The following is a 14469-nucleotide window of genomic DNA, read 5'->3' on the forward strand; positions in this document are numbered from 1 at the left end:
CTGAGGCTTACGGTATATAAGAGACTCATTTATGTCACCAGCCTATAATGCGGGGATCTCAACCTTCTCCGTGGGATCCACTGAAGGGCCCACCACCCTGACCTCCCTGACTGTCCCAGATCCTCAGCCCCACGGGGCACTTGGGGGTGGGACGGGTTAGAAGGGGGTGGGGTGGGCGCAGCATAGCAATGGATGGCGGGGGGGGGGGGGCGGAATTACCGTTCTGGCGATTGATGACTGGGGCAGCCAACAGGATGGGAAGAGGAAGCAGGAGAAAAGAGGAAAAAGAGACAGAGACGGACAGAAATACAAGGACGTGAGACAAGGACACAGACACACAGAGAGAAACAAGCACAGAGACAAAGAGCCATAAAGAGACAGGAGGGCGTGGGGTTAGCATGGGAGAGGAAAGAGGGGAAAGCGAGGGGAAGGAGAGAGAGAGCATGGATGAGAGAGAGAGAGATAGAGAGAGAGAGAGAAAGAGAGAGAGAACACGAACACAAGAGAGGCAGGAGGCAGAGGTCAGGGTGGAAAGTTAGACACGTCAAAACACAGCAAAGAGGAGACTTGATTAACCGGATTAGGGACATTAATGAGCGGCAACCAGAGTGAGACTTGGGGCACGTGGACGGCAGGTCCACGTGGTGATGGGTGAGGGGACACCAGACCAAAGGACACCCCAGGGGTGGAGCCCATGGGAAGGGAGACTCTGGTCAGGATGGGTGGGGAGGGGGTGTGCTCAGGACTGGGGATCACAGCCTTGGGGGAACCCCGAGGGGACTCTTGGGAGGAAGAGAGGTGCCACAGAGCACCAGAGCTTGGGCAGGCAGTGGCCGTGGATGGAGGGGGGGGCTGAGTTAGGCGATGTCCCAGGGAGAAGGGCACCCGGAAGGATGGCTCACCAGTTCCATCCTCATTCACCATGCCCAGCCCCTCCGCCTTGTTCTGCCTCTCGAAGGCGTTGAGGTCCAGGACGCTGAGGGGAGAGAGATGATGACTGAGGCAGTGATGCTCTGGTTTCTGTCTTGTCCATGGCCTGGCAGCCCCCAACAGTGTGGCTGGAGAGCCATGGAGGACAGAGGCTATAGCCCCGCCCCACCCCGGCCCTCACCATCTGCAGATGCTATCCCACCCTGAATTCACCCCTTGTCTACTTCCTCTTCAGTGGCTCACCTTCTGACTGCGCCCCCACCCACGTCCTCTGTGGGGGTCTCTATCTGTGCCCCCATCCCCACCCCGACTCTTTTCTTTAAGCCTCTGCCACCCCAGGCCCCCCCGTGAAGAGACAGAAAATGTCAGCTAGCAAAACCTACAGAGGGGCACGGGGTGGGGGTGGGATCAGCTGACAGAAAGAAGGGAGGAAAGATAAATTGACAGATGTGCGACAAAAATATGGTCATTTAAGAGAGCCCCGGTGCCGCGCCAGGACCCGCGCCTGGATTGTCCACTTGTCTGGACCTATGAAACGGCTCCCCTCTCCCGGCTCCCTTTGTGAGACCAGGTCTCATGTAGCTCAGGTTGTCCCTACACTTTCTGTAATCCTCCTGCCTCTGCTTTCTATGAGCTGGGGTCTCAGGCGTGGATGACATCTTCTTTCCTTCACATTGGAGAGGGACCCCAGGCCTTCCACAGCCTAGCCAGGTGCTCTGCCACCAAGGAGCAATGCCAGCCCGTAACTCATCTCTCTCTCTCTCTCTCTCTCTCTCTCTCTCTCTCTCTCTCTCTCTTCTTTTTTGAGACAGGGTCTCTCTGTGTAGCCTTGGCTGTCCTGGAACTCGCTTTGTAGTCCAGGCTGGCCTCGAACTCACAGAGATCCGCCTGCCTCTGCCTCCCGAGTGCGGGGATGACAGGCGTGCCCCACCACGACCCACAACTCATTCTTACAGCTTGTGACACTGCACCTTCCATGTTAATCCCCTAGTAAATGTTCTAGTGCTTGCGCTCCCCTGTCTTGGTCCTGGAAGGACTGGAAGAGCGTTAAGTAGAACAGGAGCTGCCAGGTTGGGGAGGACACCGCCATGCCAGAAGATCCAACCAGAAGATAGACATAGGGTCCTACCTGCAAGTCTGCATCAGCGCCTGGATACTCTGGAAGAAGCCCACTTCCTTCTTGTCCTTGAGGTAATCCAGCATTTTCTGCAGTGGAAGTGGCAGGAGATGGGGTGCATGCAGGGCACCCCCGCCTCCACACTCACCCCTGCCCCCACCTTCACCGCCATTCCCGCCCCAACCCTGCCTTCACCCGCCCCCGCCCTCCCCAAGGCCCACCCCGCCCCCACCCTCACCGCCACTCCCGCCCCACCCCCGCCCCTCACCAAGGCCCACCCCCGCCCCCACCTTCACCACCACTCCCGCCCCACCTCTGCCCTCACCCGCCCCCGCCTTCCCCAAGGCCTACCCCGCCCTCACCCTCACCGCCACTCCCGCCCCACCCCCGCCCTCACCACGCCCCGCCCTCCCCAAGGCCCACCCCGCCCCCACACTTACCGCCACTCCTGCCCCCCCTCACCGCCCTCCCCACCACCCCCGCCCCACCCTCACCCTCGCCCTCATCGCCACCCCGCCCTCACTGCCACTCCCGCCCCCACCCTCACCCCCACCCCCGCCCCGCCCTCACCGCCACCCCTGCCCCCTTCAACCCGCCCCTGCCCCCACTCAGCTCTCTCCCCAAGAGCCCATGTGTCTGTTACCTGCTGCACTTCAGCATTCCCTCCATTGAGGATAGAGATGCCCAGCTTCAGGGTGGAAGACACCATGGCCCCAGTCTCGCCTGGAAGTGGCAGAGACGAGGCAAAATAAGTCAGTGAAAGAAATGGTCTGCTCAGCCTGAGGCCTCCAGCCACCAAAAACCAAAACCAAACAAAACAAAAATAAGGAAGCCAACCCAAACCCACCAACCAAACAAAACACACACACACACAAACCCCAAAAAACCCAGCCACCACAAAGCGCATGAAGGAAGGAGGTTAAGTGTGTGCTCAGACAGGGGAGTGTGTGTGACCGAAGGGCAGAGGGCAGATTGAAAGGAAGACATGCCAAAAAGCTCCGCAAGGGCCGGAATGTGTGCGCAGGTCAGAGGCATGCAGAGGCGGCAGTGGGCAAGCAGGGTCAGCGAGGAGTGGGTGCACCGGGGAGGATGGGGCGGGTGGGCTCATGGGGGAAGGGGGTGCTCGGGATTGGGGGGCGCCCAGGCGGCACCTTTGCAGGCGCTGATCATCTGCAGTACCATCTCAGCGGCGCCCCGGTTGTGCAGCCGGGACTGCTGGTACAGGAGCCTTTGTTTCTCCAACTCCTTCTCCTGGGGGCGGAGCGGGTCGCAGTGCTCAGCAGCCCAGCCTGGGGCCCAGGGCGGCTGTCTCCCCAGCTCCAGGCACACCTGCCACTCTCCAACGGGAGAGCTCTCCATCCCCCAAGGGGCCTAAATCCTGTGTGTGTGTGTCCTGTACCTGGCTCAGGTCTGCAGACATCTTGGTTCAGGGAGCGAAATAAAGGACACCGTGCTGTCCAACTACAGGTTTGGTTTGGGGCAGGGTTGTTTTGAGGAAAGTCTTACAGTATAGCCCTGACTGGCCTGGAACTTTCCTCGGCTTTCCAAGTGCAGGTATTACAACCCAATTTATAAAATTGGATTTTAATTGTGTGTGTGTGTCTTTCAAAACAGGGTTTCTCTGTGTAGCCCTGGCTGTCCTGAAACTCTCTTTATAGACCAGGCTGGCCTCGATTGCCTCTGCCTCCCAAGTGCTGGCATCAAAGATGTGTGCCACCACGCCAGGCTTTTAAATAAATATATATTCTTTTTTTTGTTTTTTTGAGACAGGGGTTCTCTGTGTAGCTCTGTCTACGACTCTTTGTAGACCAGGCTGGCTTTGAACTCACAGTGATCCGCCTGCCTCTGCCTCCCAAGTGCTGGGATCAAAGACGTGCACCACCACGCCCGGCTCTTAAATATATTTTTTAAAGGTGTGTTTATTTTATGCATGTGTGTGTCCTGCATACATGACATGGCCAAGGAAACCAGAAGAGGGCATGGTAACCCGTGAAACTGGAGTTATAGGCGGCTGGGAACTGAACTCAGGGCCTCTGGCAGAGCAGCAGCCGCTCTTAGCTGTGGAGCGAGCCATTCCCCTCAGCCCTAATCTTTCTCCCCCGCCTATCTTTAAAGCAGTTCATTGTGTACCCTAGGCTGGCCTCGAACTCATGACTCTCCAGGCCCGTTCTCCTGAGTACGGGTGCTTGGCACCCTGCTGCCTGCTTAGCCACTTTCCAGCCCCTCCTGGATACGCTCCCACCAGGCTGGGCCAGGCACTGGGTCTGGGCTGCTGTACCCCCTTTGCGCCGGCCTCACCCTGCCCCCGCCCCCACAGTGCCGCCCCACCACAGAGAGAACACCGTGGATGTCTGTGGGTGCCTTTCACCCCCTGAGGACTGACTGTGTGCCCAGGTACAGCTCTCTGGTCTCCGCGTTGAATGAAGGAGGAGTCAGTCGGAAGAGTTCCCAGAACCCCCCTCCAGGATCTCCCACCCCCACCTTACCTCAAAGGACACTTCCACTTCCTCTTCTTCACCTTCTTCGCCATTTTCCCCTCCCTCCTCCAGGTGGCAGCTCTGAAGAAGGGGGCGGCACCCATTGGGTTGGTAAGAGAGTGAGCAAAGCAAACGCCCTGACCCACACTAGCCCGTTAAGTGCAGGGGCGGGGGGCAGGGGTGGGAGCGGGGGCGGGGTGAGTTTGGGGCGGGGCGAGGGCGGCAGGGGTGGGAGCGGGGCAGGGGGCGTGAGGATGGGACGGGGCGGGGGCGGGGGTGGGGGCGGGGGCGGGGTGAGGATGGGGCGGGGCGAGGGCGGGGCGAGGGCGGGCAGGGGTGGGTGAGGATGGACGGGCAGGGCGAGGGCGGGCAGGGGTGGGAGCGGGGGCAGGGGGGTAGGGGCAGGGGCGGGGTGAGTTTGGGGCGGGGCGAGGGCGGGCAGGGGTGGGAGCGGGGGCAGGGGTGGGGGCAGGGGCGGGAGGGTGAGGATGGGGCAGGGCAGGGAGGGGCGGGGGGCAGGGGCGGGGGGGTGAGGATGGGGCAGGGCAGGGCGGGGTGGGGGGCAGGGGCGGGGGGGGGTGGGAGGTGGAAGCGGGCGCGGGGTAGGGGCGGGGGGGGGGGTGGGCGACACTGCCGCCTGGGAGATGGCTCACCTTCGCCATGATGTCAGCATACGCCATGTACAGGTAATCCTCATCCAATTTACTGAGGGAATAAACCAGGGAAACAGAGCCAGTGGCGACACCTCCCCAACTTTAAAATTTTTTTTTTCTTAGTTGAGATAAGGTCTCGTGTAGCCCAGGATAGCCTCAAACAGTGTGTGGCTGGGAGGACCCTGGGGTGCCCGACCACGCGGGGTTGGTGCTGGGGACTGACCACAGCCATAGTAGACGGGCATTCTGCGGCAGATTCTGGAGCTGTAGGCCAGGCTGGCCTTCACTCCTCTGCCTCATCCTTCTGAGAGCTGGGAGTACACCGCGCCCGGCGCGAGGCCGTCTATTTTTATCCTCACAGCGGTCCTATCAAGGTCAGCCCCAGTTTATGAATGTGGAAACTGAGTCACAGAAGTATTTTTCCCCCCGAGACAGGGTCTCTCTGTGTAGCCCTGGCTATCCTGGACTCGCTTTGTAGACCAGGCTGGCCTCGAACTCACAGAGATCTGCCTGCCTCTGCCTCCCGAGTGCTGGGATTAAAGGCCTGTGCCACCACCGCCGGGTCCCGATCTTATGATTCACAGTGAGACCGTGTCTCAAAAAGAGCAAAATCAGGTGGGGTGAAGTAGTGTGCCCCTTTAGTTCCAGCATTCAGGAGGCAGAGGCAGGAGGATCTCAGTGAGTTCCAGGCCAGCCTTGTCCATAAAGACCTTGTTCCAGATGGGGCTACATTGTGAAACGTTGTCTCAAAATGGGGGGTTCGGGGGTGGGGTGGGATAAGCAGATAGTAAGTACTTTAGGCCTTTTCTGGTCATAAAATTCTCTGGTGCATCCCCAACACTGCCTTGTGTCAGGGCAGGCAGGAAGTATAATGCATAGGTGTGGCTAGGTGGCAGTAAACCTTTCTTTAAAAAAGAAAAAAGAAAAGAAAGCAAAGGAAATACATCTTTCCTCCCCTTAAGCTCTTCTGCCAAGTATGGTGTTTAGAGTGGCAGGTAAGCAACTAGTACAGGCAGCTGGAGAGATGGCTCAGTGGTTAAGAGCACTTACTGCTCTTCCAAAGGTCCTGAGTTCAATTCCCGACAACCACATGGTGGCTCACAGCCATCTATAGTGAGATCTGGCGCCCTCTTCTGGCCTGCAGGTGTTACATGCAGGCAGAACACTGTGTACTAAATAAATAAATCTTTAAAAAAGAAAAAGAGCCTAATACAGTGGGCTGCATAGAAGTTAAGAGCACTGACTAATTTTCTTTTTTCTTTTTAAAGATTTATTTATTTATTATGTATACAGCATTCTGCCTGCAAGCTAGAAGAGAGCACCAGATTTCGTTATAGATGGTTGTGAGCCACCATGTGGTTGCTGGGAATTGAACTCGTGACCTTTGGAAGGGCAGTAAGTGCTCTTAACCACTGAGCCATCTCTCCAGCTCCTAATTTTATTTTTTCAAGACAAGGTTTCTCTGTGTAGCCCAGGCTGTCCTGTGCCTGACTAATTTTTAATTTTAAAAAATTTGTTTTTAAGCCAGGCGTGGTGGCGCACGCCTTTAATCCCAGCACTCAAGAGCCAGAGGCAGGAGGATAGCTGTGAGTTGGAGGCCAGCCTGGTCTACAAAGCAAGTCTAGGGCAGTCAAGGTTATGCAGAGAAACCCTGTCTCGAAAAAAACCAGAACAGTTTTTAAAAAATTTGTTTTTATGTTGAGTGTGCCTTGACTATATGTGCACCATACACATGCAGTGCCGGCGGAGGCCAGGAGAGGGAGCCAGACGTACAGCAGTTATGTGGATGTTGGCACTGAACTGGGATCTTCAGCAAGAGCTGCAGAAATCCTTAAGTGCTAAGCCATCTCTCCAGCCCCCTGTCTATCCTCATCCTCATCCTCACCACCACCACCATCCTCCTCCTCAGCACCACCATCATTACTAAGATCGCTATGAACTCATACCAAAGCCTTGAAGTGACTTAGAAAAAACTCTCCACTTTTATCTAGTAGAAAATATTTTATATATATACATAGAGAGAGAGAGCTCTGCGTCCCCATAACAATGTTGTTTTTGTTGTTGCTGTTTGTTTTTTCCAGACAGGGTCTCTTTGTGTAGCCTTGGCTGTCCTGGACTCGCTTTGTAGACCAGGCTGGCCTCGAACTCACAGCGATCCTCCTGCCTCTGCCTCCCGAGTGCTGGGATTAAAGGCGTGCGCCACCATGCTCAGCTTATAATTTAAAAATGTAAAGGTCAGCTGATCTTTCTTTCTTTGAGGATCTGGCGATGTTCCTCAGGCAGCCAAAAGTCCTTACCTCTTTTCAGTCAGAGCTGTGCGGCTGAAGTGTAGGACCAACTGGTGTAGGGGGTCCGGTTTCTTCTCCTCCACCTCTTCCTCCTCTTCCTCTTGCTCCCCAGCTTTCTGAGGGAATGGGGTGAGGGCTAGAGGATGGCTTTTTTTGGGGGGGTCCCCCTCACTTTACTCTCATAGCTTTGCTGGTCTAGAATTTTGTCCTTTTTCCCAAACCAAGCCTAAGGGGTCCCATTTATGTATTTCTTTGGTTTTTTGAGACAGGGTCTCTCTGTGTAGCCCTGGCTGTCCTAGACTCACTGTGTAGACCAGGCTGGCCTCGAACTCACAGCGATCCGCCTGCCTCTGCCTCCCGAGTCCTGGGATTAAAGACGTGCGCCACCATGCCCGGTGTGGTCCCATTTCTATACCGAGGGTTCTTCTAGTCGCACCGGGCCCTGCTCCACATCCCCAGGCAGGCCCCAGCTTACTGATAGGTCATCGATCATGCGGTCCTCGAAACTGTGGTCCTCAGTCAGGATCCAGGAGGCCTTGTAGCTCTCCAAGAACATGTTACACGCTCGGTGCCTGCAAGGCAAAGGTCTCCAGGCCACTGAGATTCCGCCCCCCTACCACCCCCCACCCCCCATTGGCCACCATCAATCCTAAGACTCAGCCCAATTGGCTCTCCATCCTCCCAAGCCCCAATCTTTTTCCCTTCCTCCAAGTCCCTGCCACTCTCCTCCTCCCTGGGGGCCTTACGTGGGCAGGTTGTAGAGGGGCGTCATGCGGAAGCAGGCCACCACTGCTCTCCGGCGCTGCTTGGACAAAAGCTTATGCCACACAGCCTTCTTGGACTTGTAAGGATGCTCTGTCTGGGGAGTGGGACAGTCAGTCCCTCATATCCTCAGATCATGTCAGTGAGCCCCACACAACCCTGAGTGAAGCTGCGTGTGTGTGTGTGTGTGTGTGTGCGCGCGCGCGTGCGCGTGCGTGTGCACGTGCTTAAGTCCATATGCTGACTCAAGGCACCTTCAGGAGGCCTCACCGGAGCCCCAGCGCTTTGTCACATTTATCCATTCCCAGAGCCACCCAGGGCCCCTAGCTCCGCCCACCATAGCAGGCCCCGCCCTTCAGTCCCAAGCCCAGGCCTGTCCACAGACTCAGCGGATGGCACCCACCTGGTCCAGGTGATAGAGCACAGCGGACACTTCCTGGACTCTGCGCACGATTTTCTCGGGGTCATCGGCATCTTCTTCTCGGCCTGGAACCCCGCGGTACAGTGCCATCTGCCAGCGCAGAGATGGGGAACCTTCCACCTGAGGGGAATCAAGAACGCCAGCGTTAAAGTAGTGGTTGGCTACCTGACCCCTTTCTACTGCCCAGCTTAGGTGGGTGCATGACAAGGTGGCTCAGTGGCTCAGGGCGCTTGCTGCAAAGCCTGAAGACCTGAGTTCAATCCCTGGGGCCCCACGTGGTAGGAGAGCGCTGATTCCTGCAAGCTGTCTCCTGATTTCAACATGCACACCAAGACACATAATTAATACATAAATAATTTTTTTAGAAAATGTTTGTTTCATGCTGGGGCTACACTCACAAACGGGCACGCGCGCGCGCGCGCGCACACACACACACATGCAGACACACACAGAAATGCACGCAAAGGTCTTACCTTTCCCTGGAGGTTAAGGTTGTTTTGAAGGAACTCCCGCACCTCCTCATCTGTATCTTTCTGGGGAGACAAGGCCACTGGGTCACTCTGGAGGCCTCACCCTCCTCCATGACCCAAAGCCCCTCCCCCTCCACACCCCTCCTCCTCCAGCCTGACACCCAGGACTGGATGAGAAAGTTCTATGGAGTGACCTGGGGAAAATAAGAAGAAGAAAACTGTGGACAGACAGATGTCTAGAGGGAGCCACAGGCTCACCTTGAAGGACAGAAAGGATTAGTGACCTTGGGGTGCGTGTGCGTGTGTGTGTTTGTGTGTGTGTGACAGGGGACACCTTCTAAAGCCAAATAGCCAGAAGAGGGATTTTTTTTTTCAGAGGCTGAGTAGGGTGGGGAGCTTCAGAGGATCAGGGAAGGTGAGGGGGGAGCCATGTGGGGAACTGGCAAGGTGAGCAGACACTGTAGGAAGTTGGGAAGGTCAATTAAGTCTCTGGCTATGCTGGGCCAATGGGAGAGCTGGCTGGGTGACGCAGGACCTCAGGGGTCAGGGGGGTTCTGGAGGACTGCAGTGTCCTAAAGACTCAACTATCTCCTAGGATGTTAAAGTTAAGGTGTGGCCTTTGGAGTCCCTGGAAAGGGCTCATTACAATAAGACAGGGAGAATCCAAGCGTCTTTAGGACCCTGGGGAGTTCAGGAAGTTGTCACGGGAGAATCCTAGAGGGCTTAAGGGTCCCTGAGGCTGAAAAGCACTCTCTTGCTGGTCTGTGTACCGGAGAAGTGGGGTGTAAGGAGCTTTCTTGGGGTCTCAGCTAGCTCAAGAAGTCCTGCGGGTTGGGTTATTTGATCCTTGGGACCTTTGAGACAAAGGGAGGGGAGCTGGAGGGTACCATAGGACCCCAGACCTTCAGTCATGAAGGTATTCAGGAAGTTATAAAGAATTCAGTGAGTAAGCCAGGCGGTGGTGGCGGCGCACACACCTGTAATCCCAGCACTTGGGAGGCAGAGGCAGGAGGATCTCTGTGAGTTCAAGGCCAGCCTAGTCTACAAAGCGAGTCCAGGACAGCCAAGGCTACACAGAGAAACCCTGTCTCAAAATACCAAAAATATATAATAATAAATAATAATAATAATAATAATAATAATTATTATTATTATTATTCAGTGAGTCTCAGGGGGTTAGGAGGGACATGGGGGCGGATCTTGATGGATAATTCAGAGACACCGGGCGTCTGGGTGAGAGAGGCCAGTGAGGTCCTACAGGGCTTATCGGAGTCCTATAGGGTCTCTGGTTGCATCTGGGTTAAATATATCCCAGTCCTTAAGTTTCTAAGGCGAGGGGGGTCTTCAGCATTCCCGGGGCTCACAGCATCCTAGAGGTTTGAGGTTCTGCGGAACTGTGGGGGAGGGATTCTACAGCAGGATTCTGAGAGTCTCCACTGGTTCCTAGCGGCTCACTGGGGTCCCTAGGGACAGGGTAGGGTGCTGGGTAGGGGCTGGGACAAGCACCAGGGCATAGCGGGCCTTGGCCAACACAATGAGGTCCTGGTCAGTGGGAGCACACATGTTTAGTCCGATCGGCAACATCTTCTTGAGCGTAGCCACGATCAGAGACGTCTGTACCGAGTAACGGTCCCCTCGGCGCTTTTTCTTGGTCCGTTCCTGGTCTGAGCCACCTGACTGTGGGGACACAGGGTTCAGTGCTTGCCCAAGTACCCCCACCCCATCCCCCCGACCCCTACCCCAGCCCCAACCTACAGCCATTTTTACACAACCCTGATCCTTTCCTGTTTGCCAAGCAACCCTTCCTGACATCAGAGTATGCAACTCTACTTTGATGCCAGCCTTGCTCACTCTTGACTGTAGCCTCTCCACCCCGCCCCACCCCTCCTCCCCCCTCCCTGCTTCTAACTAGAGCCCTTGTATGTCCATCTCCAACCACCAGCCCCAACCCCACGTCACATCCCCAAAACCAAGTTTCCAAGAACAAATCGAAGAGGTGGGATCCACCAAGAGCCCCAAGACACAAGAAAGAAAGTTGGAAGAAAGGGAGAGACACCAGGAGACTGAGGCAGACAAGGACAAGAGGAGACAGAAGACGCAAGAGAGATCTGGAAAGATCTGGAAGCCAAGACACAACACTCAAGAGCCCAACAGCCATGTTGTGGAGGTCTTCAGTGCAGACCCCTCCCCCTGGTCAGGGCCACACCAGTCATGCCAACAAGAAGTCCGGTGGCAAGCTGCGGCCAGAGCCCCGGCCAAGGCAGTTCTGAGCATGGGCCCAAGAGCCAGGTGCTGCTGGAGGCCCCGCAGCATGCAGCATTTCTGAGACTTTAACGAGCCAGGGCCAGGGGCCCTGGGCTGGATGCCGTCAGAGGCTCAGAAAGATGGCATTGGCAAGAGTCACGCAGCTCACTACCGTTACCAGATTCCAGAGCCCAAGACATAAACCTGTGCACAGCCAGGGCTGCCCGGCCCCCAACCATGCAGCTGTCCCGTCCCGCCCCCCCTGGAACTCAGCTCAAAATGCATGGGGTGGAAAGCTAATCCTTGAATTTTTTTTTTTTTTTTTTTTTTGGTAACGAAACCAAAAAGAAAAAAGAAAAAGAAAAGAAGAAAAGAACTCCCCCCGCCCCAAAAAAAACCAGAAAAGAAATAACTCAACAACTTGTCAAAAGCTTAGAGTGGGGAAGGGAGCGGGGTGGATGGGGAGGAAGAAGACAAAAAATGGATAGGCGGGAGCTAAGGACAAAGGGCGGGGCCAGGGATGGTGGGGGTGGGGGGGGGGTTGAGAGGGCGGGGCTTTGAGTGGGAGAAGGTGTTAGCCAAAAGCCGTGCAGAAGAGAAGGTTCCATATGTGGCGCTGACCTGAACGTCTCCCGCCTGTTTTAACGGGTTGCAGACAGAGACAAGAAGGGTTACCCCAGCCCAGCAGAGAGCCCCTGACCCAACTCCAAGTTACCCTGGGGCCTCTGCCCCGCCCCCATCCTGTGGTTGGGGGATGGGGCGGGGGTGGGTGGAGGGGTGGGGGGCACCTAGGGGGCTGGGAAGTGGGGGGTTGGGGGAGGATGGGAAGGAAGGGGTGTGGGGGGAGGGGAAGGGAGGGTGTGGGGTAATGAGGAGAGAAGGAAAGAAAGAGCAGTTAGGGAAATGAGAGGGGAAAGAAATGAGAAAACGGAGGAGGGGGACAGGCAAGAAGATGGGGGGATACAGAGTGGAAGAGGGAGGGAGAGATTGGAGGGGGAGACTGTAGGGAGGCAGAGGAAGAGGAGGAAGGACAGAAATCAATCGGGGAAGCAGGGAGGTGGAGGTTAAGGGGAAGGTAGGGAAGAGGAGGAAGGTGAGGAGGGGGGAATAGGAAAAGAAGGGAGGAGGGATATGGGGGGAGGGATATGGGGGGAGGGATATGGGAAGAAGTGGCCCCCTGAGAGCTATAGGGGATAGGACCAAAGCAGGAGGTGGCTGGGTCAGGATGGCCAAGGGGCAGTCCTGGAGGGTGCTCCTCCCTCTAACCACCCCCCACTCCACCCCCACGACCCTTCCCTCTGCTCTCAGCTCTGCTGAGCCCTCACCTTGGCCATTTTGCTCTTATTGTCCGCAGTCAGAAAGGACATGTTGTTGATCTCATTCTGGACCACAAAGTTCTGTTCCTCGCGCTTAAAGTTCTGGTGGGGGGAGCGGACGTGGGGCTCAGACCAGAGGCTTAAAGTTCTAGTGGCGGGAGTGGGCGTGGGGCTCAGACCTGAGGCTTAAAGTTCTGGTGGGGGGAGCGGACATGGGGCTCAGAGCCTGAGGTTGGGAGAAGGTGCCTGCAGGTATAGGTCTCTGGGCTTAGGGAGAGGAGAGAGGTGGGGCTTGGGGCCTGGGTGGGGTTCACACATGGATGGGGAACTCACATGGGACTTGGACCAGTAGATGAAGATCTCTCCCACCATCCTGAACAGCTCCTCTGCGTTGGGATTGGGCTCTGTTAGCCAGTGTGCCCTGGAGTCCAGGAAGGAAAGGAGTAGGTAAGGAGTGCGGGGTCTCCAGGGAAGGGCCTTACCCAGAGCGAGCTCAGAGGAGCTCATGGGAACCAAGGGACATTCAGTGTGTGTGTGTGTCTGTGTCTCTGTGTGTAGTGTAGTGTTTTAAGGGAACCTGGTCAGTTCAGTGAACATTTAAAATGTCAGACTTTTCAGACAGGGTCTCACTTGGTAGCCCTGGTTGGCCTGGAGCTCACTAGGTAGACCAGGCTTGCCTCAGACTCACAGAGATCCGCCTCCTGAGTTCTGCGATTAATGGCTTGATAACTACCACACCCTACCAGAACCTCTGAAAAATTCAGCCCAGGGGGACTTGGAACTCACCATAAGCCTCCTGCGTTAGCCACTCGAGACATAGAACAGCAGCTTGGAATTTTCTAATTTTATAACCGCTATGAATTGCAGATCGCTGGCGCTGAGAATGAAAGTCTCTTTGTGGCATATTGCTGTGTTTTAAAAGCTCTATATTACTGTGTGTATAGTGGAAAAGCTGTATTGTCCAATATCAGGGGAAGGATAAAGCTTTATACAGCTGGGCACGGGAGGACGTCTGTGCCCCCAGCCACAGGAGGCTGAGCCATGAGTTTGAGGCCAGCCTGGGCTACATAGCAGGTTCCAACAAGCCTGGACCACCTGCTGCAAACAAAACAAAGGAGGAGGCATGGTGGCTCAGCTGCTGTGCAGCGGTACGGGACAATTGTCTTAATTTCCTTAGTTAGCAGAGCTGAACTCTGTTCGGCAACCCTTCTCCCTGTGTTAACCAGGACTGCATCCTGACAGCCCAAACAAGGCACAGAATTTTCTTCCAAGCCTAAAGATTAAAAAAAAAAAAAAAAAGACAGAGGAAGATGACAGAGGGGTCAGATGGGCTGATGAAGCTTTTCATTATGATCCAAAAAAGATTCCATCAGCTCAGTGCTCTGGGGGGTACAAACGCCAACCCTCCTCCCTTTCTGTTTAGACAAAAAGGAAAAAAAAAAAAAAAAAAAAAAAAAAATCAGATAGAACCAAGCTTGGAGATTTAGAAATTTCTCTTATATACAATTTTGTGTTAAAATATGAAGGTTTCTAGGTGCAGAGTGAGCCAACAATTAGCATAATTTTTACTAACAAAACTTATGGTTGAACCTGGAAGGCTGAGGGAGGAGGGGTTGTTGTGGGTTTGCCAGCTTAGCACGCCCTCACTTTGATGGCAGAGTGAGACTCTATCTGAAAAGCTCACAATATAGCAGCAACAACAAACAACTTAAGGCTGATTAAGTAGTGATGGATCCCGGTTCAAGTGTAGCCAAAATCTGGAATTGACCCTTAGACGGAATGCACACCATT

General features: G+C 55.3%; 1 protein-coding gene across 1 annotated transcript in view; it reads right to left on the reverse strand.

The window, feature by feature from the left end:
* Ryr1 (ryanodine receptor 1) overlaps positions 1-14469 on the reverse strand; it is a 120274-nt gene that overhangs the window by 39104 nt on the left and 66701 nt on the right. The window contains 16 exon segments of the mRNA XM_051162053.1: positions 220-237; positions 903-976; positions 2060-2136; positions 2691-2770; positions 3199-3298; positions 4534-4605; positions 5178-5229; positions 7475-7581; positions 7941-8037; positions 8212-8324; positions 8631-8768; positions 9122-9181; positions 10625-10795; positions 11984-11998; positions 12688-12780; positions 13012-13099. Of these exon segments, the coding sequence (XP_051018010.1) occupies positions 220-237; positions 903-976; positions 2060-2136; positions 2691-2770; positions 3199-3298; positions 4534-4605; positions 5178-5229; positions 7475-7581; positions 7941-8037; positions 8212-8324; positions 8631-8768; positions 9122-9181; positions 10625-10795; positions 11984-11998; positions 12688-12780; positions 13012-13099 (1355 nt within the window).

The sequence above is a fragment of the Acomys russatus genome, chromosome 19, assembly GCF_903995435.1.
Source record: "Acomys russatus chromosome 19, mAcoRus1.1, whole genome shotgun sequence".
NCBI lineage: Eukaryota > Metazoa > Chordata > Mammalia > Rodentia > Muridae > Acomys > Acomys russatus.